This window comes from Pelodiscus sinensis, chromosome Z, assembly GCF_052426305.1.
Source record: "Pelodiscus sinensis isolate ZL-2025 chromosome Z, ASM5242630v1, whole genome shotgun sequence".
Classification (NCBI taxonomy): Eukaryota; Metazoa; Chordata; order Testudines; family Trionychidae; genus Pelodiscus; species Pelodiscus sinensis.
In genome coordinates, this window is record NC_143085.1 from 34,485,351 (window position 1) to 34,508,483 (window position 23,133).

The 23,133-nt window shown below is 43.6% G+C and overlaps 1 protein-coding gene across 4 annotated transcripts in view; it reads right to left on the reverse strand.

Annotated features, from left to right (window-relative positions):
* Nucleotides 1–492: 492 nt before the first annotated feature.
* Nucleotides 493–23,133, reverse strand: part of SSH1 (slingshot protein phosphatase 1) — a 78,011-nt gene continuing 55,370 nt past the window's right edge. For 3 of the 4 annotated variants that reach the window (XM_075898779.2, XM_075898781.2, XM_075898785.2), the window contains 5 exons: nucleotides 19,136–19,182; nucleotides 17,640–17,786; nucleotides 14,959–15,159; nucleotides 8,826–9,453; nucleotides 493–8,224 (listed from right to left, as the gene is read on the reverse strand). In XM_075898779.2, the coding sequence (XP_075754894.1) occupies nucleotides 6,950–8,224; nucleotides 8,826–9,453; nucleotides 14,959–15,159; nucleotides 17,640–17,786; nucleotides 19,136–19,182 (2,298 nt within the window). In that variant the 3' untranslated portion in view covers nucleotides 493–6,949. The remainder of the gene's footprint in view (nucleotides 8,225–8,825; nucleotides 9,454–14,958; nucleotides 15,160–17,639; nucleotides 17,787–19,135; nucleotides 19,183–23,133) is intronic. The other variant, XM_075898780.2, reaches the window with a different exon arrangement.

Genomic DNA, 23,133 nt, shown 5'->3' on the forward strand with positions numbered 1-23,133 from the left:
ATATACAGTACACTTTTACCAACAAAAGTAAAAAAAAGTGCATTATGCATCCCCTACTGCAAATGTACAGTACAAAAGATACTGCATATTTAAATATAAAAATCAGAATTAAGAAATACAATGAAATTAAAGGAACACTGTTATCATAAGAGTACAGCAATGCACTGGAACAGCTACAGGTGATTCACCCATTCATTCATGTCCACAATTTATCTCAGAAGGGTGGTAACTATCCATGGGCCTTGGTCAACTCTTAGGTGAGCAAGGCAGAGCAATGTCTATGCCATGAAGGGTGATATCACTTAGTTAAAGAATGCAGTATGAAAGCATGACCGACACAGTGCTATTGCTAAAATATGGAACAAAAAATGCCTGTGCTGGAAATAAGATGCCAGTTTGTGCATTTCAGATCTCATGTTGGAATGTGCCTTGGCTTAAATCCTACCTGTAACTCTCCCAAGAGTAAGAACAGCCTTCCATCTTTGGTATGTCTTGTCAAGCCCTCACTTGCCTGCACTGTCTGCAGCAATGAAGAGAAAAATCAGAAGCGATGGAGCCAGGGCAATGGAAGCTGGAATTTATGTGAGATCCATTTACAAAGCCCTTCGTTTCGTACATACACATAGCAAAGGAAAGCTAGGTAGCAGTTCTGAAATCAGGGACCATCAGAGTTATAAAAGAATCATACACACCAACGGTAATCGTCTTACCGACACTGAAATAGCAACGAATCAAGACAAAACAGCAAAACAGCAGCATTTACCAGCTCAGCATAAATACACAGTATTTGTAAACTATCATTAAGGCACTCAATTTTAAAAGAACAATTACAATACATAGGAGGAAACGAAAACAAATATAGTATCATGCACTGAGATTAGCAACCATGAAAGCTCTGCATCTTTTGGCTACAAAAACTTTGAATTGGCATGCTGGAGCCTCTACATATACATTGACTTAAAAAATTAAAAACACACTATTTGTATCGACAGTATTGTGTTGCACTAAGCAGCAATGCATCTTCAAGTCTGATTAGCAACATTACTTGTGTGGTGACACAGTTATGTTCCATAAAATAACCAAGTCTAGGTGATTTTGTTTTTCAATTACAATATGGGCATTGTAATCAACTCAAGAACTTAGCTGTCAAAGCAGTAGTTTGTATGTAGCAGAGTCTGACAGGTAATACAAGAAGAAAACAGGAAGGAAATATGTTTGTTTACTTGCATTGTTAAACAGCTTGGAAATTTTTGGAAGTTCATCAAGTCTAAGCCTTTGTAAAACTTCTCTTTTGTGTAAGTTACAATGAGTTATCCAACAAACGTCATATTGAGTGTAAGTGGCAATGACCTCTTGAACAAAGGCAATGTGTATTAATATTCTGCAGCGTATAACTGCCTGGAGTTGGTTCCCTACTGGCAGTTAGCACTATGAGTGTATGTCGCAACAGTTCAATACCCCAAGCAAGTGGATGGAATTACAGGTCACTGGGAGTAGACATGGGAATAGTAAGTGTTAGGACATAAAGGCAGCAGCCCACTCAGAGGTGGAAAAATCCTGAAAAAATAATTAAATGCCCTTATCTGTGTGTGTTGCTCCTGCAGTTCTTGGAAACAGGATTTTCAGAAGCACTCATCAGCCTGTCTCTTTACCCCCTGAAAGCAAAAGCTAAAGCTCCCATGGACTCCAGTGGGAGCACAGCTAGACCAGAGATCCACACTTTAAACAATCCTCATCTAACCAAGTCCATCATGTTGCACACACAAATGCATGACCAGCACCTGCAGTTGGGATAATTACAAATATCACCACACACACTTCTTTTGCATGCAAAATTTGGACCTAGATAACCGTCTCTCCATTGGAGAAGCACAAGATCTTGCTCAATAACATTAGGTAGTCCTAGTTGTACAAAGTTAACTATCTGCTTATTCTACGTTGACATTATTAGGGATCCTCTAGGGTTGTCTGGATAAAAAAGGTGAGAAAAAATCCCCATGAAAGACATTAAATAAATAAAACAAAGTCAAATTCTGTCTTGCAGCTCCAATGGAATAGCCTGGGTGTAAGTAAATGTAGTCTTTATCCAACTGTGTCGGATGGGAAAGGGCCTTCCCTGTGAAAGAAGAGTCAGTGTGAACAAGTATATGGATTTGCAGAGTGAGAGAATATGAGCAACTGTGCAACTGGCTAATTATCACTTGACCTTTATACTAGTTGTTGTTCTATGCTCAAAGCCTTTAGCACAATTTTATGATCTGGAGGGAACTGGTGGATAGATTAACCACCTTCAAAAATATCTTAGCTGATAATTTCAGCATGGGCTAGTAAGCTCAAAGAAACTTTATGCTGCCACATGATAATCAAGCATACAGAGCAATGGCTTTACTCAAGCTTGCTACCATCCTTTCCTCCCTAATCCATAACAAATAAAACCTAAGAACGAACAACCAAAAGACAAGTAATAAAATATATGGAGTACACAACAATCGATAGAGGCTGAAATCGCACCCATGATGCTTTGACATTTAGGCATATAACAACAACATTCATATTTTACATATTCTGCCATACCCCAGGTATAGTGAAATTGAAATGTCACAACTGGGGATGGGGGCATGTGTCAGTGAATTCATAGTGTATTGAAGTGACCTAGTCAGAACTGATTTTTAAAACACACAAAAGGGTGGTCTCAGGGTACGGTACACTGTTGGGTTTTTTCGGAAGTGGTATGCAAATAGCGCTTGCACTTGCATACCTTCTTCCATTTTTTTTCCAGAAGAGGCTTTTCCACCATTTGGTTCAATCTATTCAGGGCCAAAAGTCGGAAAAAAACCTCTCTTCTGTGGGACCTATAAACCTAAAGCCCCTATAAACCTTGTTATGCAATAGGATTCAGACTCCTCAGCGACTGAGGCACTTCTGAAAATTATATCCTTAATTTGGCAAAGATATACCTCAGGTTTTGCATAGCAGGCAGGTAAATGCACTCTCCCACAATATGTTACACACACCACAGGTGAATGGCTGCCCTTGTAAGCATGCTGCACCTGCAGGAGGGAGGGAAATGGTACTAGAATATTTATTTCAAATTGTTCTGTGAGAAATGGTCATTGGGTGTGAAGACAACGACCCACAAATGGATATGGGGCTGGTTCCCATAATGCTGTGAGTGCTGGGTCACTGCCCATTTGATCCTGTCTATCTCTGGACATGGCTCAAGCAGTTTCCTTATTACCTCAGTCACTCGTGATTATCCCCCTTTCTACCTGAATTCTGTTTTATCGTCAAGAGCTGAATCCTGAGGTCTGCTCCAAACACTCAACAGGCTCCCACTTGCTTGAGTGAGAGAGTATGGCAGAAACTGAGTATTTCTGAGCTGGCCAAAACCCTGTGACAGAAACCAGGACCAAGCAGCTGATGAGAAAGGGGAAGTCTACATGCCCAATGGCTCTGAGCTCCAAGCGGTCATACACAGCTGAAGCCAGTGACTTCAAAAGGTATTAGACTGAGCCTGAAATGCCTTAGCATATCCAGCGCTGGATTAAAGTTATGAAGGGCTTCAGGCTAGTGGGCAGGAAGGGCCTAAATATGAATTACATATTGCAAAAAAACTATGACATCAAACATTTATCTATGTACATATTTATGTAAAATTAACACATTTATTCTACTCCCACTACACAAACATTTTTTCCCCCACTTTAGCTGTGGCAAAGTAATGAATGCTATCATCCCAGTTCAAAGACCTGCCAATTTCATTCTTAATGCTCAAAAGGGACAAAGCACTGAGATGCTCTTGAGTTGTGGTGGATTGGGGGACATTTTTGACCCTTGTTAGAAGGGAAAAGGAATGTTCTCCACTATAGCTAGTGATTATTAGTGACAAATGCAGCTGTAATGCCATTTTAACATTTGGGAAACATTCTGTTGCATTGGATTCAGTGATAGTTCAGTACATCCAAACAGAGATACTTTCATCATCTTTTCTCTCTATATCTGAGAGTGATGTGAATCCAGCAAATTGAAGAAATTCTTCAGTAAAATATAACTAGGAGATCTTCTGGGTACTTCTGACACAGACCTTTGAAAAGACCCTAGGCCCTGTGGGGATTCTGGCTACTGCCAGGGGACTTTTGGTTAATGTGATGCTAGAGAGCCAGGGGGACTTCTATCGCAGTGGTTCCCAACCTGTGGTCCATGAACCCCTGGTGGTCCACAGCAGCACTGTAGGGGGTCTGCGGAAAGCCACAGTCAGCAAGTCCCCCAGCCTGTGCTGTTCCCCAAGAAGGCTTTGATATGCAGTTCAGGAAGCAGCATGGGCTGAAGGACACGCAGGCTGCAGCAGAGCTATATTGTTTGGAGGGAGGGGAAATGTAAAATTTTAATCGATTGAAAAGGGGTGTGTATGCTGGAAAAGGTTGGGAGCCATTGCACTAAAGTGTTCCGGCTGTAGCCAGCAGCCTAAATGCATTTCCTCTGTTTTCATTTGCTCTTCACAATTAGAATTGTAAGACGGGAAGGGCCCACTAGCAATCATCTAGTCCAGTCCCTTAAACTTTCAGCTTTTGAATAAGTTAGACAAAACAGAGCTATCTCCTGTTGTGTTCTCTGCGTCCCTTAACAAAAAGACTTCACTGAAAATCAGTATCACAAAAGAACCATAAGGTTTGGATGATTGTTTTTTTAACTAGACTGCTGCAGAATGAAGGGTCAAGCAGAAGGCAGACAGTCCTTCAGCTCCCTCCCCCCTTAAGGTGCTCACCAGGGAGGAAAGTGAATGAGATTCTGCTTATCCAGGTGTGAAAAAGCAGAAGGGGGCCCAAATCTGTTCTTGTGCAAAAATATGTTCTCCAAGGCCCTGTCCTGAAGCCAATAAGGCTACAAAAGTGTAACTGTCCCCTTTGGTCTCATTTCATTCTCCAATCATTCCATGCTTACCCAACATTTCCCACTTGGGAAAGAAGTTAGTTTGAGTTGGGTCAGAAAAAAAGATTCACTTCTGGTTTCATTCCAAGAACTGAAAGCTAAATAAACCAGAGGTGAGAATAAGGCAGTGCACCCCAGTGCGCCGATACAGTAAGAGCCAGCTAGGTCACACTGCTGCAGGAGGAGGTTAACGGACTCCCACATGGGCTCCTGCAGCTCTCCTGCAAGCTGCTGTGCTAAGCAGCAGGCAGGGGAAAGAGGCTGATGCCTCTCTGATTCCTACCAATGCTGCCTATTACTTGCTGTTCCTCTTCCATAACTGTCAGGGAGCAAGAGGAAGCTCCTTCTAAGCCACAGGAGACTGCTATTCTTTCTTGTTGGCAGGAGTGTTCCAGGCTCCAGCAGCGTTACATGAGCAAGCTCACTCCTCCCTCGCTTGGCTCTGCCCTGTCTCTTGTCTGAACAGGAGGGCCTAAACCATGGGAAGTCCTAGAGCCTTATTAGCCTAACAGTTAATCCAGCCCTGACCAGATCAAAAGTCTAGCAAGCGGTACCATGTAGAAGAATTAATGGTTATTTAACACTATGGAAACTAATCTAGGTCTCCACTTTTCCTTCCCTTCTGAGATATTGCAATATTTGATTTAGGCTAGGCTAGTAAAACTACTGCCTCCTCCTTACACTGGCCTCAAATTCTGCCCTTGGATTGGTGTGTAAGACCAGTGTAGCCCAGGAGATCACCACATGTCCATCCAGGAACAGAATATAAACTATTGTCATCAGGTGGAGACCATCACTGAAATTAACCTGTACATTCCATACACTATACATTATAAACAAACCAGCAGGAATACACATCTCCCCCATGATGAAAAAGTAACCCGTTTGAATGTTACTCAGCATGGGGATTTGTAAACTGCTTCTGAGATCAGTGACAACCACAAATCTTCCTGAGAGAACCTACTGCTGCTTTGCATTTTTGCTGCAAACTCCAGGATACAAGCAACATTCTACCAAAAATAAATTAACTTCTCTCTCCACATTTCAAATGTGCAGCAATAGAGCCAGCCCTCTGCCTCTGCAGCAGGAGACAGATCAGTCATCTCATCTACAAAACATGCCATCAACAGTCTAATAAAGCAGGGCCTCCAAAGCAGAACACCACTGACTCCAGCATCACACACATCATTTCACAATGGCTTCATGGTCTCCTATTGGCCAGGCATGTCATTATTACCAGGACAGCTATAAAACCACAACAAGAGCAACAATTCCCGAAGAACAAGACATTTCTCTGCTTTAACAGAAACCTTCAAAACATACAGCCTAGATGTCATTCTGTTATTAACATGAGTTAACCCTGATTAGAGAGTAAAGAGGAACTGTCTGGTCAACAGACACATTGTCAAGAAAAACAGAGCTCTACACTCTTCCACTTGACTTCCTAGTTAAGGTTAGTTGGTGCAGTAAAACCTACACCTCAACACTTTTTGTGGTCTTTATCATTGCTGTTGTAGGAATGCTTTTCAAAAGCCTTTAAATATCATGGAATAAGCTTTAAAAAAACTGACACAAATCAGCAGGAATGGAGGTAGAGTTTGTGTTTGCCATCTACAGGATTTTCCACAAGTTGCTGTTTAAACTAGAGACGCGTGCTAGGTTTCTTTTGCAAAATTAAAAAAAAAATGCAGTGTCTTTTGTTGAGACTTGGAAACAGTATTGTCAGCATTTTTTTACATTATATATATTTTAACATTACTATACTTGGCAAACAGTACTGGGAATATTGTCCTATAGAAATTGCAGGCAGTTCACACACTGCATCCTCTTCCAAGCCATGCAATATGTTTTACTCCTTGTGCCATTCACTTTTCTGAGTTATGTCCCTCTTTCTCCTCAGTTACCACATAAAAAACGGGGTAAAGAGGTTGTATCAGATGAACTATTTTGTTTCAGATGATAAAATTGCACTGGGTTAATGCTGATTAAAATAACCATACACACACAAACCCAGACCATGTCAACTTTTGCCCTTCCAAAATGTGCTCTCCAAGTTTCCTGTGGCCGAATCGGCTAGCAATTTGGAGCTTACATCCACACTCCTCAGAGAGGACTGTGATTCGCAAAGCATGGAAGACTCGCTTGATTTGGCCTCTTTTGAGTTCATTAGTGTTGACATGTCCATGTCACTTGACAAGTCATCAGAAGACAAGTTAAGACACCCTAGCTTGGCAAGAGAATTGGATCTCTTCAGAGGGGACGAAACAGTCAAACCAGCAAGCCGTAGTCTGGTTTCAATTTCCTGAGCTCGCTGTTTCACCAGGCCAGGTTTCCCATGCACACTGTGTATGCTATCACTACTAGAACTGCGCGTCAAGTTGGAGCTCCTGGAAGATGACGGCGTATAGCATATGGTCTTCAGAAAGTCCTTAGTGTAACTGCTCATGTGCTCCAGCCTGCACACCACAGGTGTGGAGGTTTTCTGAGACAATCCCTGTAAGGGGTTTTTGGCCTCTAACTTCTCTACATCATTCTCTGTGTCTTCAGATATTAAAGGTGCTGGACCCAGAAAAGACACTGGGCCTTGGTGCGAAGTCAAATCTTGGTTTTCCTCTGGTATGCTAACATCAATCCTGCTCACAGAGCTCTCTCTTACCTGTGAAAAGGATTCTGACGGTACACTTTTCAGACGCTCCAGTTCTTTCGTATGCTTCCTAACTAAGCCAGCTTTTTGAAGCTGAATAAGAGATTCTTGATGCTGCATCAAATAACTGCTTGAGGTTGGCTTTTCCAAATCTTTACTAAACAGCAAGTACCTAACGTCCTTTGTTGGTCTGACATCTTTTCTGGGTGGAGACTCTTCCTTCATCACTTCTGGATTCAGAGGGCTCTTCTCACAGTGAGACTTTCTCTTAGCAAGCAATGCTCTGACAGGTGATTTTGGTGCATCTTTTGACTTTCCAGAAATACTGCAATTCTGATCCACCACAGATTTGCAGATGCCACCTGAAGCACTAGCTCCCTGCAGCAGTGGAGACAAACAATCATTTTTAGCCCTTATTACTTCCCCAGGCTGTGATTTGCTGGCCATTTGGTTCGACAAGTTAGAAGCCACTTGGGAGAAGAGAGAAGGCTGAGTGCAGATTGTAGAAGTGCAGCATGTGGTGGCTGGATTCATTGTCTCATGCTGCTCCTCTGAGACTTCAGTAGAGGCACTGGCTGAGGAATACATGCAGTCAGTGCATGAATGGTAGGAAGGCTTGACTTTACTGAGGATCCCAAATATGGCATCACGCTATAAAAGGAAAGAAAATGCCATAAAAAGTTGGACAAACAAAGTAGCTGTAGAAACAGAGTCAACTTAGTTTAATCAAGACATCTGCAGATTGATAGGGAAGACACAAAACAATAAAGAGACAATCTATTCATAAGGACTCCAAACAGCCTTAAAGAAAGCCCCTCTCCATTACTGCTGAAGTCTGGGTTCAGCAGTGGAATTCAAGCCATGAGGATTCCCAGCTGACAGTGTCTGAAGTTGGAGGAAACCCACTATTTCAAGTAATAGCCATGAAAACTGGTTGCCCTAAGAGGTTTATAGCACATTCATGTAGCTGCGTGCTCTCTTTGGTGGCTGGCTCCACAACTTGTGCAAGAAAAATGAAGTTCAGAAGCACTTCTACAAGGAAAAGGCATTACTACCGGAGCCTGCATTTCCAAATCAAATTAAATTGCGCTTTTAGGGCAGATACTTAATTCATTTAAAAGGCAGAGCCACAGCAGGTTAGCTGCCAGGCCAGGAGCTAACCCCACTGCAGCTCCCCACTTATTGATTAATCAGCTAGTCGATGGAAAATCCATCAATTAGCTGATTAGTTGATTTAATTTAATTTAACAACCTTAACGCCCATATGCACCTCGAACTCCTCTGGGCAGCTCCTCTTGCTGTTGTTGTTATTCAGGTTCTCTCTGTTCAATACGTTCTCCTCCTTGTGCACAGACAAGCGTCGCTTCCATCTCTCCATAGTATTTTCCTCCCTGATGCTCTCCTTCCCTTGATCCGCATGGCTGGGCATGTTCCTCCCCTTTGGCATGCTGGGCTCCAATGTCTTCACTCCCTTCTCACAGCAACTGCTCAGCTCTGCCAATGGTTCCACTTTCTCCTTGGCCTTCACTGTCTCCGCTGTAGCCTCAGAAGGACCTGAAGGAGCTGGACCCACCAGCAAATTGGCTTGCTCTAATAGTACATCTTGTTCCAGATCCTCTTCCTGGAAAAATATTTCCCTGTCACTGGGCAGCTTGTTCTCCAGCAGGCGCTGGAAGCAGTAGTGAAACCCCCCCGCCTCTGTATTGTCTCTGTTGTCCAAGTATGTGGACTGTGAAGACGCATCCAAATCAGATAGGCGGTTTTCTAGATCAATGTCTAAACTATCGAGTAGGAAGTCGCTGGGCCCCATAGAATCATCTGCATTCTGGGGTAGGTTGCTCTCTGCTTGTTGCTTCCACAGCTTGTTATGACGTTGTTTGCTGGGGAGAAAAATAAAAGGCATAAATTACTACAATCAAACGCTTACAAGCTGTTGTGTGTAAATGTATCACAGAGCCCTGCCCCATACAAGCCATGCCCCTTGACGGAGAATTTAATCCAAGGGTTCGGATGGGGGCCCAAAACCCCTACCAAATCAATTCCAGACACCCTTCTTAAGCAAGAAAAAATGCAATCCCAGCAGTTCCCCCACTACAGAGGAAAGTGGCAACACAGAAGGAGCTGCAGGTATGAAGCAGTCAGGCTCTGGTCTAAACACAGGGAACAAATGGCCGTGTTAATACAGAAGATTCAAGGGAAGAAAAACAACAGCAAACCAAAGTCCTCAAGAATCAGGTCCTCAAGAAACTGTGACTTAAATAGAACTGACCCACATGCATAGTTAGCTGTGGTGGAAATGAACGCAATACGAACACAATGAAAAAACAGGAAGAGTCCCCCATAAATTACACGGTAGCTTAAAGCATGAAGCACACACAAAACACCTATCAGAGACACTTGAGAAGAACTTTTAAGAGATGCTCAGCCACAACCAAGGGCCAAATCAGATTCTCTTTGCTCATACAAAGACTTTCCTGATTTCAGGGCTTTGTCCTATGCACATCTCTCCAGGGTCAGGAACTCAGGCAGCTCTGGGGACAGGAGCCTAGCCACTCAATGAGCTCCTTGAGCCCTGTACTACGGATGTTAAATTTAGATTAACTGGCTAATCGAACAGTCACTGCAATTTGCCCCAGGGCTGTTGCTACACTTCAAAGATGAAAGTGCTGTGAGAAGCACGGGGCCAGCGGGGGACTCAAGCAGTCTCCCACTGGCCCTGTGCTCTCTGTGGTGTTTCAAAGCAGCAGTGCCGCATGCAGCCTGGGGTCAGCTAGTGATTTGCTTATCAGACAGTCAACTAGTCATTCACAACCCTACTCTATGCCCCTTACTAAGGCCAGGACTACACTAAAGGGGAAGGTCAAATTAAAAGACGCAACTCCAGCTACATCAATTATGTAGCTAGAGTAGAAGTACCTTAATTTGAGTTTCCCCACCATCCCCAAAGCAGGAGGCTGATGGGAGCAAACATTCCTGTTGGCTTCCCTTACTCCTTGCAAGAAGAGGAGTACCAGTCATGATGGGGTGCCCTCTGAATTCAATTCAGCAAGTCTTTACTACCTCCACCACATTGAACTCCAGAAGATCGATCATGGCAGTGTCAATCTTCCTCCGAGTGAAGACATGGCCCAAGTGACTGTGCTCCCAGAAGAGCCAACAGATCACCATTTAAGCCTTGTAGCAGCTGCACCACAGTGGCTGCCTGATGTGTTCCCATGCCAGTAGCTGTACCAGCCCTGCTTCGTGTACCAGACCTAGCTCCAATCCATGCCTGAAACACTATACCAGAAATTGCTCAGTATATTCAACCTATACTGAGAAATAAGTTTGAATTTATTACAGTCAACTTTCTAGCACCTTATTTTTGTAAAGTCGAAGGTGCATGCCCACAATATGCATAAGAATTCAAAGCAGTGTGATGAAGCATGTTCCCAGTAGAGTGGCCACCATCAACTTTGAGACCGATGCACTGTGGGTGGCTATCCCACAGTTCATGCCACTCTTGTGCATTCTGGGTTATATTCCTAGTGCATGCTGTGACCAAAACTGCAGCAGGTGATTCTGGTTACATGTTGTCAGAGTTCCATAATGCCCTCGTTCCCCCCTCCTCCTACCTGCCCTTTATTTCCCTGGTTATACGTGCAGATACTATAGCAGGGTAAGCATGGAACCCGTTTAGCAGCAAAGTGATATGGCAACCATATCAACCATGGTGTGCCTTATGCTGGAATATATCCAGAACATATCCAGGGCCCGCCAGAACAAAGAAGAATCTTGGGAAGCCAGACACATACTCTCTGAGATGCTCTTAAAATAAGTGACTGGCAAATGCTGCTAACATTTAATCCTCTGGACACAATGGAATGCCAGTTCTGGTGCTGAGAGACAAGCAGAGACTGGTGGGGACCACACTTATGCAGCTATGGGATGATCAGCAGTGGCTGTAAACCTTTCACATGTGTAAATTGCTCTCCTCCATCCTGACGCACAGGAATGCCAGAATGAGACCTGCTCAGACAGTTGTGAAGTGATTAGCAATAGTCCTGTGGAAGCTGCAATGCCAGATAGCTACCGGTCAATTGGGAATCAATTCAGAGTGGGAAAATCTACAGTGGAAGCTGTTGAGATCCAAGTAGCCAAGATGATCAATTTATTTCTGTTATGATACACAGTAATTCTGGGAAACGTTCAAGACATAGTGGGTAGCTTTGCCATGATGGGATTCTTTTACTGTGGTGGAGAGATGGATGGAATGAACATCCCTATCTTGGCACCCAACCATCATGCCCAAAAGTACATAAACTGGAAGGGGTACTTCTCAATGGTGCGGCAGGTGCTGGTGGATCACAAGAGCCATTTCACTGATATCAAAATGGCATGGACAGGAAAGGTGCATGACGTATATCTTAAGGAACTTGTCTTTTCTGAAAACTGCAAACCGGAACTTTCTTTCTCAGATTGGAAAATTAACATCAGAGGTGTTAAAATGCCAGTAGAGAACCTTGGTGATCCAGCCTACCCTTTGATCCCAGGGCTCATGAAGCTGTATGCAGGGAACCTGGGCTATTGTAAGGAGTTGTTCAACTACAGGCTGAGCAAATGCAGAATGGTGGTACAATGTGCTTTTGGATGTTAAAAGGGAAGGTTTCGCAGCCTACTGACCAGATTGGACTTCAGCAAAAGCACATTTCCCATTGTCGGGACATCCTGCTGTGTGCTCCATAATATCTATGAAAGGAAGGGGGAAATTTTTATGCCAGGATGGAGGGCCAAGGCACAACACATAGCCAGTAATTATGAGCAGCCAGACACCAAGGCAATAAAGAGAGGACAGCAAATGGCACTGGAAATCAGAGAGGCTTTGAAAAACAGCTTTGTGAATGGCCAGATAGTGATATGACAGTCATGTATGTTGCTCTTAATAAGGTGCCCCTTGCATTAAATACGATTGCCTACAAACCCTCCATCTCTCACCCTTCAACAAAAGCATAGAGACTGTTGTTGAGAAATCATGTGTTTTTAATTAGGGAACTCAGGGAAGCAGGGACAGAAAAAGAGTTCAGGATGGGAACTTCGGGAGGTGGGGAGTAGGAAAAGTCTCTGTGCAGCAATCACAGGTGTGAAGCAGGCAGCCTTTTGTTCTGGGACGCATCCCTGAGGATGAAAGTGAGGCTGAGCATGACTTCTCACTCATGCTTTCTAGAACTTCTGGGAGAGGTAGGTATGGAACTTGGTGAGAAGGGAATGTGAGTCTGCAAGAGCTGGAGTGGGTGCTTGTTTATGTGGGTATTTTAGAAGTCCACTATGTGCATTATGTCTGCCATGACCGTCAAGACTCTCTCCTGGTTCTTCACTTCGAGTTCCCTGCATACTATCCTGTCCTCACATTCCTCACATCTTCCACAGCAGCATTTTCCTCCATTCACTTAATCGCTCCCTGTCCAAGTGATCAGACTGCATTTGCTCTTTTAATGTGTCATCCCTAATACATTTTGCCTTCAGATTTTTGCTAATTGGATGAGCCACGGAGTGTGCAATATGTTCACTGCTGCATCCGCTATAACGAAAAGTGAAGCGGAAACTTGACAGGAGATAAATTGTAAAACCTAATCTCTTAGCATAAAAGAAGATCTGTCCAAAAACAACAGGAATGTGTTATAAAAAAAAGCTACAGTTGTTTTTAAGCACCCATCACAGAGATTGTAGGGGAGCAGCTGGACTCAGTTTGGTGGCAGGCATAGTAAGGGAGAGCCTGTGGGCAGAGCGGGTCCAGGCATGGTGGAAAGGCAGGACCAGGGCTCACACATTGACTGTGTGTTCGGCACCCCCTGTTTGTCAGGACAGTGCAAATTTCCCTTCCTGCAGGAGCATGTGGGCAGGAGAAGGAAGGGGATTTGGATACAGCAGAAGGGTAGAGGCTCACAGACACCAAAGAGCCTCTGGGTGGGATGGGGACTGAATGTGGCAATATGGCAGGAACTCAAGCCATGCTTCATGGGGGATGAGCAAATGGAGGTTTATTGCAAAGGCATCAGCTAATAGCTTCCCCTGCTTCACCCAGGTTGCCATGTGCGACATCAGTTTTCTCCAAGCCACAGAGTGATAAGAAGCTGATGCTGACTGAATATGGCCAGAAACCTGGATCTCATGCTGCAGTGCTTTTTGCTGCAATGCACCAGATCACTTATGGCTGGTTTGGCGTGGGAAGGTGTCCTAGCGTGGAGGACGGAAACAGACAGGCCTCCCCAGAAACCTTGTAAGAAAGATGAAAGAATTCCTCTATGAAAGCTTCACGGAGATGGGCAGGGAGGATTCCTGCTCCATCTCCAAACAGATGGACAAACTGTTTTGGGGAGCCCTGGCTGTGTAGGCAGAGTAGCTGACATAGATCACACCCAATTGCCTTAACCCACTTGTAGCAGGATAAAAAATGTGAAAACATGAGATGTGCCCTCCCTGACATCAGGGCCTGGCAGTGAGATGCCCTGGGAGGAGAGGATTGTGTCTCAAGTTATAGAAAGGTCCTGGGTGTCTCCCCTCACCTGCTGACCATTCCCATCCTCCTCTCCCACATTGTTCTCCATGCTTCTGTTCAAGGCTGTTTGAGGAGTATCTTGTGAAGAATCAACAGATTCCTTTCTCCTCCATGCCCACTGTGATCTTAGCATAGATATCAGTGTTTCTTTTGCTGCTTTGTCGTTCTGCCAGCACAGATTCCTCTTCCCACACAGTGATGAGGTCCAGGATCTCCTGCACACACCATGCTAATGCTCATTTGCAACTGTGGGCAGTCATGGTCAGGTGTGCTGCTGAGCTCTGCTGCCTGCTCTGATGTCTGCTTACCATGCTGGCCATACGGAAAAGAAAATTCAAATTTTCCCAGGGCTTTTCCTGGAGAGCAGCATAGTTGAAAGTCCTGGCCTGAGTAGTCACAGCAGGCACTATGGGATATCTCCCAGAGGCCAAGAACATTGCCTTTCACAGCGCTGTGTCTGAAGTACCCTAAAGTTCACCATCCAAGGTCGAATTTACCACTACTCCTCATGAAAAGCAGGAGTACTGAAATTGACTTTAATGGCTCTTAAAGTCAATGGAACAGGCTTGGGGCTGTGGACTCATTGTTTAGAAAATCAAAATAATGCAGCGAAGTTTGACCAAAACTCCCAGTGTAGACCAGGCCTTACCATTTCATCACAATTTCTGCCCACTTTCCAACCAGCTCTCTGATAATTTTTAACTTGTTTTTCTTTTGCCTAGCATAAGCCCTACATCTGTGTACACACAACTCGAAACTGCTGATCCCGCTTTGAGAGACATCCTTGTCCACCAGAGGCTTTTTTTCCCCCTTACAAATCACCTTCTCATTCCACCCATCACCATCTTACCTTGCATCTAAAATCCCTTCATATTCCAACAGCTGTTTCATGAAGCCTGCATTTGGTCTTGCAATGCTGCGTTTTTGCTTCACATAATTATAGGCTTTTTCCAAGGACCAGCCAAATTCCTTCATTGCATAAGCGATAACCGTAGACGCAGATCGGCTAACACCCATTTTGCAGTGTACCAGACACTTAGAATGATTTTTCCTAGAGAAGAAGGTAAAAAATAAGAGAAACTAGATCTCAAATCTTTCTATTTATTAAGTTGTACTATCACAGGTCTATATGGTGCACAGATGATCATTTGTTTTTTTGACCAAGTCAATGTCACAGCTCAGGGGGGTTAATTGGTTTGGGTTAAATGGTCCAAAAGGAAAGTTAGGGTTTGGAGAAGGGCGACACTCCTCATGCTCTCCTCTCACCCCAAACACACTGCTATTTCAGATGCTACCCAAAGTTCCCTTTGTCTCCATGTCCCTGTCTTTGGAGATGTGAACCCAAAGGTGTAACGAGTTCCCTACCAGACCCGCATGCACTGCTCGCTGCACACTAGGGCACCTCTGTCACTGTGCCCCGGAGGACAGAGAGCCCAAATGAAAATCACAGAGCAAGACATCTCACAAATAAAGAGGCTTCCACTGAGAGTTTGGTGGAATCTGAACAGCAAGTCACAGCGCTGGGGGCCCAGCAGGGCACGGCAAGAAGGCCCCTGGGACAGGCCCCCATCTTCAAAGGTAGGGGAAAGGCAACTGGCTCACAAGTGGGTAGAAGCTTTTCAGAATCCTCAACACCCATTACATCACCTGGCAAAATTGGGCCACCAATCCGTCAGAGACAGGACCTCCATAGCTTCAGATGCAGCCCTTTACTTTTTGAACCCACTATTAATCATGGCATTGTGGCTGATGGGCAAAGTCAAATTCAACTGCTAGTTACACTCCTGCGGTCCTAATGATTTCATTGTAACTTAGGGCAGAATTTGGCAAACTAATGAGAAAGGCCAAACTAACCAAGTGTCATTGTCCAGCTCTCTCATACATATCTGAAAGAAGAAAAGCCCATAAAATTACAAGCCACATGCAGCAAAGCAGGAGAAACTCACATGCTGAAACCCTGGTAGAATGGGAGTGGCTCATGTCATTAGGTGTTGCCAGGAGCCATTGTTCTGCTTATTCTATCACAGAAAAAAAAATTCAAAGATTTCAAAATGTTCTCTTTAATCAGGAGGAGCCTTGAGGGCTCTTGCCATCTTTTAGGACACTGGGTGTAAACACAAGCAGAACAGAGGATCATTACTGGAAACAAACATTCTGTTTTTAAAAAAGTGAAACAAAAATAAGCACTGAAAATAAAATCTCAGCGCAATTGTGGCTGATTATGAAGGGGTTAATGACTGGTCACTGACAGTACAGATGGGGTATTTGCGCCTTTCAGGGGCCTAACTGAACTCCCTTTTCAAAGGCTTTTGCGAGAGCTGGGATCTCAGCACCCTCTTCATCGCCTTAGAAAGAGCATAGCAATTAAGCTGCAAGGGGACAGCTACTGAATTGCAATGGTAGTAAAGGGAAGAGCTACTTAACTGACATAGTAGCAAAGACACTGAACAAATTATTGTGCCAAACCAAAGGACAACTAGCTGGATGCTGAGGAAAAGGCCAAAGCCAGAACAGATGCATGGATACTTTCCAGGACTTCTCCTTAAGCAATGAGTTTCCAGTGATAAGACAGTGGGAATGGTTACTTCTCTACTGAATTAAGGATGTAAGAGTAGTTGAGTTGACTATTTGCTTCCCCCCTCACCTGCTGCCTATATATCAGAGGCCATGGTGGGGGGGAAAGCAGGAGCCAGTGCTGGAGAAAGCCAGTTTAAAAGCCAGTTCTCCTCAGCACTGTCTCTACCATGTGGGGGAAGTTCAGGGGAGGCAGATGTGCAGCGGTCAGAGCCCCAGGACAAGCCGGGACAGCTGAGTTCCGACTTGTGCCAGGTCCCAGATGTACCCCGCTGCAGCTCTTCCTTTTAAATGTAGTACCTCTTTTAAATGCAGCAGTAGTAGGTTTGGGACCTGGCACAAGCTGTGACTCAGCAGTCCTGGCTCGCACTGTGTCCCTGACTGCTGCGCCTCTACCTTTTAAATGTAATAAGAATGGCCCAGCTCTTACTACATTTATAAGGTAGAATTGTAGCGGGGTAGGTCCAGGTCCTGGCATGCCAGATCTGGTACCTACCCCTGCTGCATCTTTGCAGTTTAAATGTAACAGGAGCTGGGCTACCTGTGTGCTTGGTTTCTACTACATTTAAACTGAATAACCGCAGCAGGGCCCCTTATCAACTAACCATGTACTTGATACAAACTGTACCGAGTACACAGTCAGTCAATTACCCACTTCTTAACATCCTTATACTGAATACATTTCTCATTTCATCTGCCCAGAAACAGGAACCACAGCTCTGTGACTGATCATTCTGAGGGAGGCAGGTTTCAAATGAGTTTCTGTAAGCAGTTCTGGATCTTTTGCTGAACTGCTTGTTAGCAGCATGGTGAGACCCAACACCATCCTTACATGAGCTCCCTCACCCCCTGCAGGTTGATGTGCATTAGTGTCACCTGAGAACTCGCCCTTGCTCCATAGATTCTGATGACAGGTTCTTGCCCCAAGCACTGACTCACTCCTCTTTATCCACTTACTTTGCTTTGTTTATGAAATGGTATGCCTCGTTCCAGTGAGCCAGGAGGTCTGTTGTCTCCTCGTCGTACACCCGAATATTATGATAGGCAAAAAGACCAGGAAAAAAATTGTCGATCTCCCTTGTGACATTTAAAATGTAGTAGATGCTGCAGGATACAAAGGGAAACGAAGGTGGAGAGCTTAATTATCACTATGAAAGAGGAACTGGAATTCAAGCGATAAACCACTCATAACCCAATGTAATACAGGTGCTCTAACTGCATGGAATGATCAACAGCCCCAACTTGTGCCTTCTGCTTCTGATTACATCAGCTGGAATTCCACATGTGGAGGGCTTGCTGAACTGAGTTCCCTAACTCCTCTCTCTTCACAGGCTGGTAACTATCATGATCCCAGGTAAAGGTGGGGAAGTTGGGCACGGAGGGAAAGGGACATGCCCACTCTACAATGAGGGACAGAGAGAGATAGAGAAACTTGATCCAAGTCTCACAGTGAATCATCAACAACAGTGCTAATCATAGAACCAAGGAGTCCTGAATCTGTCTTGTGCTTTTGCAATTCCTTTCTTCTTTCCTTCCAACCAGAAATATGAATTAAAGTGGAATAATTTTATTTTACCTCTGCAGGATAGAACAGCAGGATTTTTATAATAAAACAGGCTCAGACCAGGAGAGAATGAAAGAATGCCCATATTAAGTTATTTCATGTCATTCAGACAAATCAATAGCACATGATATTTACTCAAAGATTTATCTAGCTTTAACTTTTAAAAATGGCATTTCAAGGATGCCATCACTACAGATCAAAGGATTAACATGTTAGTTGTTTTACTTCTTCAAAAGTGTTCAGACATCTGCTCCCAAGGACTAGAATTTAAACATCTTTGTTCCTGCTGCTGAGCAATAACTTTTCAGAGCCTCATAATAAGGGCCCACATGTGTCCTGGGCAAACAGCGAGTATTTATACTCAAAATTCCCTCTTGCAAATCAAGCCAAAAAAGGTTTAGTGGTGAGAGATCACTGAAAGATAATACTGCAGCCACCTGTCTGCACTAGTAGAATGGAGAACAATTCACACAACTCTCTGCTCATCTCCACAGAGTTTTGAACCACGTAGATAAGAGCTTTACCCCAAATACTGTAATGTGTAATCTTCTGAAGTATTTGGGAATTCACACCTCAGACAGTAATGAGTTTGCTCAGGATTAACTAGAATCCTACACAGGATATGACTTCCCTCGATATAAAGGCACTTTATAAATGAGGACAAAGACTGTCTTGTGCAGGTGGGAAAACTGTGATGGAAAAGAGAGGAAGCATTTGGTCCAATGGAATCCAAGTGCCCAGGTCCTGTGCCCTATCCATGGAAGTGCCTGAAAGGATCATCTAACATGTCACAAGACACCAGAACATGTTATTAAATCAAGTGATTTGATGATTTAAGTGTCTAACGCGTAAGAGCGGACATCAAGTAGCGGAAAGGTCCAGTACTCACCCTGAGCCTTGAAGCTCTTCCAGGTTGGAGGCATTCCACTCAGACCCCTAGGACACAAAGTCAGACGTATACACAATATATAAGCTTTCGTTCTGCAGGGCACTTGCACATTCACTGCCCAAATGCCACATTCCATGGAATGTAGGCAATAGTTTCTCAGAAGCACTGAACTGAAACCTAGGTAATGGTGTCTGCAAAGAGTACCACAGGGCATGGTGTCCCAGGGCCCTGAATAATGATGCAGAGGTATTCTGCAGCCTCAGCCTGGCAACCAAACGGGGCTGATCCGAGTAGCTCCAACCCAAGACTATAAAAGGTTAAGAGTATCTTTAAGGCAAGAGAAAGTTAGTGGGAGGGACAGAGGAAGCATTCTACAGAAAGAAATCCTAGAAAAAGTTAAAATCAGGAGTAAGCCGATATTATTTATATCACAGAGCACACAGAGGCCCAAACAAAATGGAAGCACCACTATAGTAAATGCTGTATATACACAAAGAAAAAGCCCCTCCCCGAAGAGCTTACAATCTCAGAATCATAAAAATGAGGCCTGGAAGGGACCTCAAGAGGCCATCCAATCCATCTCCCTGTGCAGAGGAAGGATGCAAGTATGCCTAGACTATTCCTATGTTTCCACCCTATGGCTCTTCACTTGATTTGTGATTTAGGCTGTTATATATTAGTATGTGCTTTTAACAGGAAAGAGCAAAAATCAAGACTACTGAAAGGCACATGGAGGAACACTCAGAATAATGAGCAATATGCATCTTCGGACAAACAAAGGGAATAGGAAAGATGCAAAAATAAATTAAATTTGTGAATTTATGGAGGATTTGATGGAGTGTTTGTATCCATGGAGCTAACTGCAATGACTTAGTGAATGTACTGGGTAAGGGAATGATGCAAATAGCTTAGGTCAAACCCAGAAGTTAATTATAGGTAGTCAATATTTCCTGCAAGACAACATAGGAGAAGGGGCTGGAACACCATCAGATCTGGTCTTGGAACTATGTGGGTGTAAGAGAGGAGAGGTGCCTAAATAAAGTGTGTACCCAACCCTTCGTGGGTACATCAGGATGAGAGGTTGATGTAAACAGGACTGTTACTTTCCACATACAGTTGCACTCCATTGATTGCCTTCTTCTAGCTGAATTTGCCATATGCCTCAGGAATTTGTCAGTGTGACAAAACTACGGACTCTCTTATTATATGTATCTGCTGCTTTTTCTGTAGCACTACTGCTTTAATGTATCTGGATGTTAAATAAAGCTTTTGACAACATAAAATATTAAAGGTCTAGAAAACATGTTCTATGAGGGAAGGCTGAAAGAATTGGGCTTGTTTAGTTTAGAAAAAAGACTGAGATGGGACATGATAGCGGTTTTCAAGGATGTTACAAGGGGAAGGGAGGAAGGAGAAAAATTCTCCTTGGCCTCTGAGGACAGGACAAGAAGCAATGGCCTTAAACTGCAGCAAGGGAGGTTTAGGTTGGACATTAGGGGAAAAACTTCCTAACAGTCATGGTGGTTAAATACTGGAATAAATTGCCTAGGGTGGTTGTGGAATCTCCATCACTGGAGATATTTAAGAGCAAATTAGACAGACACCTATCAGGGATGATACAGACAGTGCTTGGTCCAGCCGTGAAGGCAGCGAACTGGACTTGATGACCTCTTGAGGTCTTTTCCAGTTATATGTTCTTATCCCCGAGATTCATCAGTCCCACCTGCTAAATAACTTATGTAGTAGCCACTAATGGAAAGAACCTGTCAACTGTGACAGGTGCACTTTGCAACTTTGGGAATTTCAAGCTACAGTGTCCAACTTGTTAACAATCTCCAGTGATGGGGACTTTACAACCTTCCTAGGAAGCCTTCCCAGAGCTTAACTCCCTTTATAAGTAGAAAGTGTTCACTAGTTATCTAAGCTACGTCTCCCTTGCAACAGATTAAATCCATTTCTACTTGCCAGGATGCCCAGATTGTCAGTTCAGATCCAAGCTGGGCTGGTAGTTAGCAGCTTTGGAACTGCTAGGTTGCCTGCATGGGCTAAGTCAGATCGTCTCAGGGTGGCTCCCAGCACATCACAAACCTTGGTTTGTGCATTCCTTGGTTTCAATAACAAATCTAAATTGCACAGGAAAACTATTCAGACACTTGGCAAAATAAATTGACTCGTACACAAGTACCATGGAGTCTCAGGCTAGGTGAGTGGGTGAAAAGGCCCCTAGAAGCCCTGGGAGAGGTTATTGCAAGGGTACACCCACAACAGAGTGCATAGAGGACAAATAGGATTTTAAATCACTGTACGATTCACCCTGGCCTATCGACATTGTCTTTGCATCTATCATGGAAAAGATGACACTGCTGCAACATACACAACGGCACCCATTTCAATTAAGTCTTTCTGTTTACTGGCAACTCCCAGTTTTGCCTAGAGTACCATCTAGTGGCAAAAGACTCATTCTGACTGTGAGCCTCCTTAAAGACTAAAAGAGCAAATCACCTTTCAAACTGATTATTTACAAAAAGCCTGCCATGTGACAGGCACTTTGGACTCTTAGTGCATTATTGTTACCTTTGATTTAGCAAAGCAAAAATACAGAGGGCACAAAAGTGGTATACTTGGATAGTGTCCTGATGTAGGTTCTTACCTCATCTTCAATAAAAATGACTCCTATTCCTATAAACAATAAATAAATCCATAAAGGGCAGCTTCTGCTGTGCACAGTGCACCAACCAAACAAACCCAAGCACAATAAGGGCTGGGACACTTTTCATTATATCTACTTAGCTTCCAAAACAGGGCAACAGGTTACAGTGCACACAGGAAAAGTCACAGCAGCGGGAATAAATTGTGAAAAGGGACTGACAATATACTCCCTCAGAGCTGCTTTCAGGACATGGTCGAGAGCTGTTTTCCCCACATACTGTATCAATCCCTGCCAACCTCTTATTTTCTTTCCATCAGAATAAAAAGCTCTTATGCTCATATTGCAGTCCTTGCCAATTACCTATAACCAGCAGGTGAGGCCCGTTATTGATTGGGCAGTCATTCTGCATAGACTACTTTTATAGGAAAGTTCAAGAAATTAAATGTGCAATAGAATTTATTAATGTGCTTGCAAAAGGGAAGTAAAAGAACAGTTTTAAATTTGTAGGATTTCAACTTCAAACATTATTCATTTTATTGAATAATTAACATACATAGTAAATTTGAATCAGAAACTCGTAAAGCTTCCATTACTCTTTCCCCAACAAATTTGAATTAGGTTGTGATTCGTAACACTAAAAATTGTATTTGCACTAAAATGATAATTGAATAGGTGACTCGATATTAATTTTATTAGCAAATATTTTTCTGAACTTTGACATAATAGATATGATTTTTTTCTGATGAAAAACAAAAACAATTATTTAAACTTTCACCCAATATATCCGGTGTAAAAAGTAGTGCCATCAACTAATTTAAGTGGCAGGATTGTTCATGCAAAATTTGATATCTGTAGGTAATGTCAAAGTATGAATTTATTTTGCACAAACAAATCTACAAACAAACAAACAAACGCTTCAAAATATGTAGCAGATTACAAAAGCAAAATGCTATTCAGCCAAGTCCCTCTCTTGCCTAGAAGCAGGCCCTAATCAAACACTCCCACCTTTGTACATTGGTCTGCTCCTCAGCTCGAGGAGTCCAGATGAAACAAACAGCCCCCTTAGAACAGCACCATGCTACACCCATGAAGTGTTCTGCTCCTGAGCTGAGCTGGCCTGGAAAGGACCACTGAGGCAGCACATTCTCAGAAAGCCCCCTTGTCCCTCTAGCTAGCACCTCAGCATGGCCCACTGTGTTCGGAATAAAGGCACAGCTAGCAGAAAGCAATGGCAGGATGTGAGCCTTTGGAAGCAACATAGAGAGAGGAAAGAAAGGATGCCTTTAGTCTCCTTTCATAAAAGGCTCAACATCAGGCAATGTCACAAGTTAGTATTTCTCTCCACTGC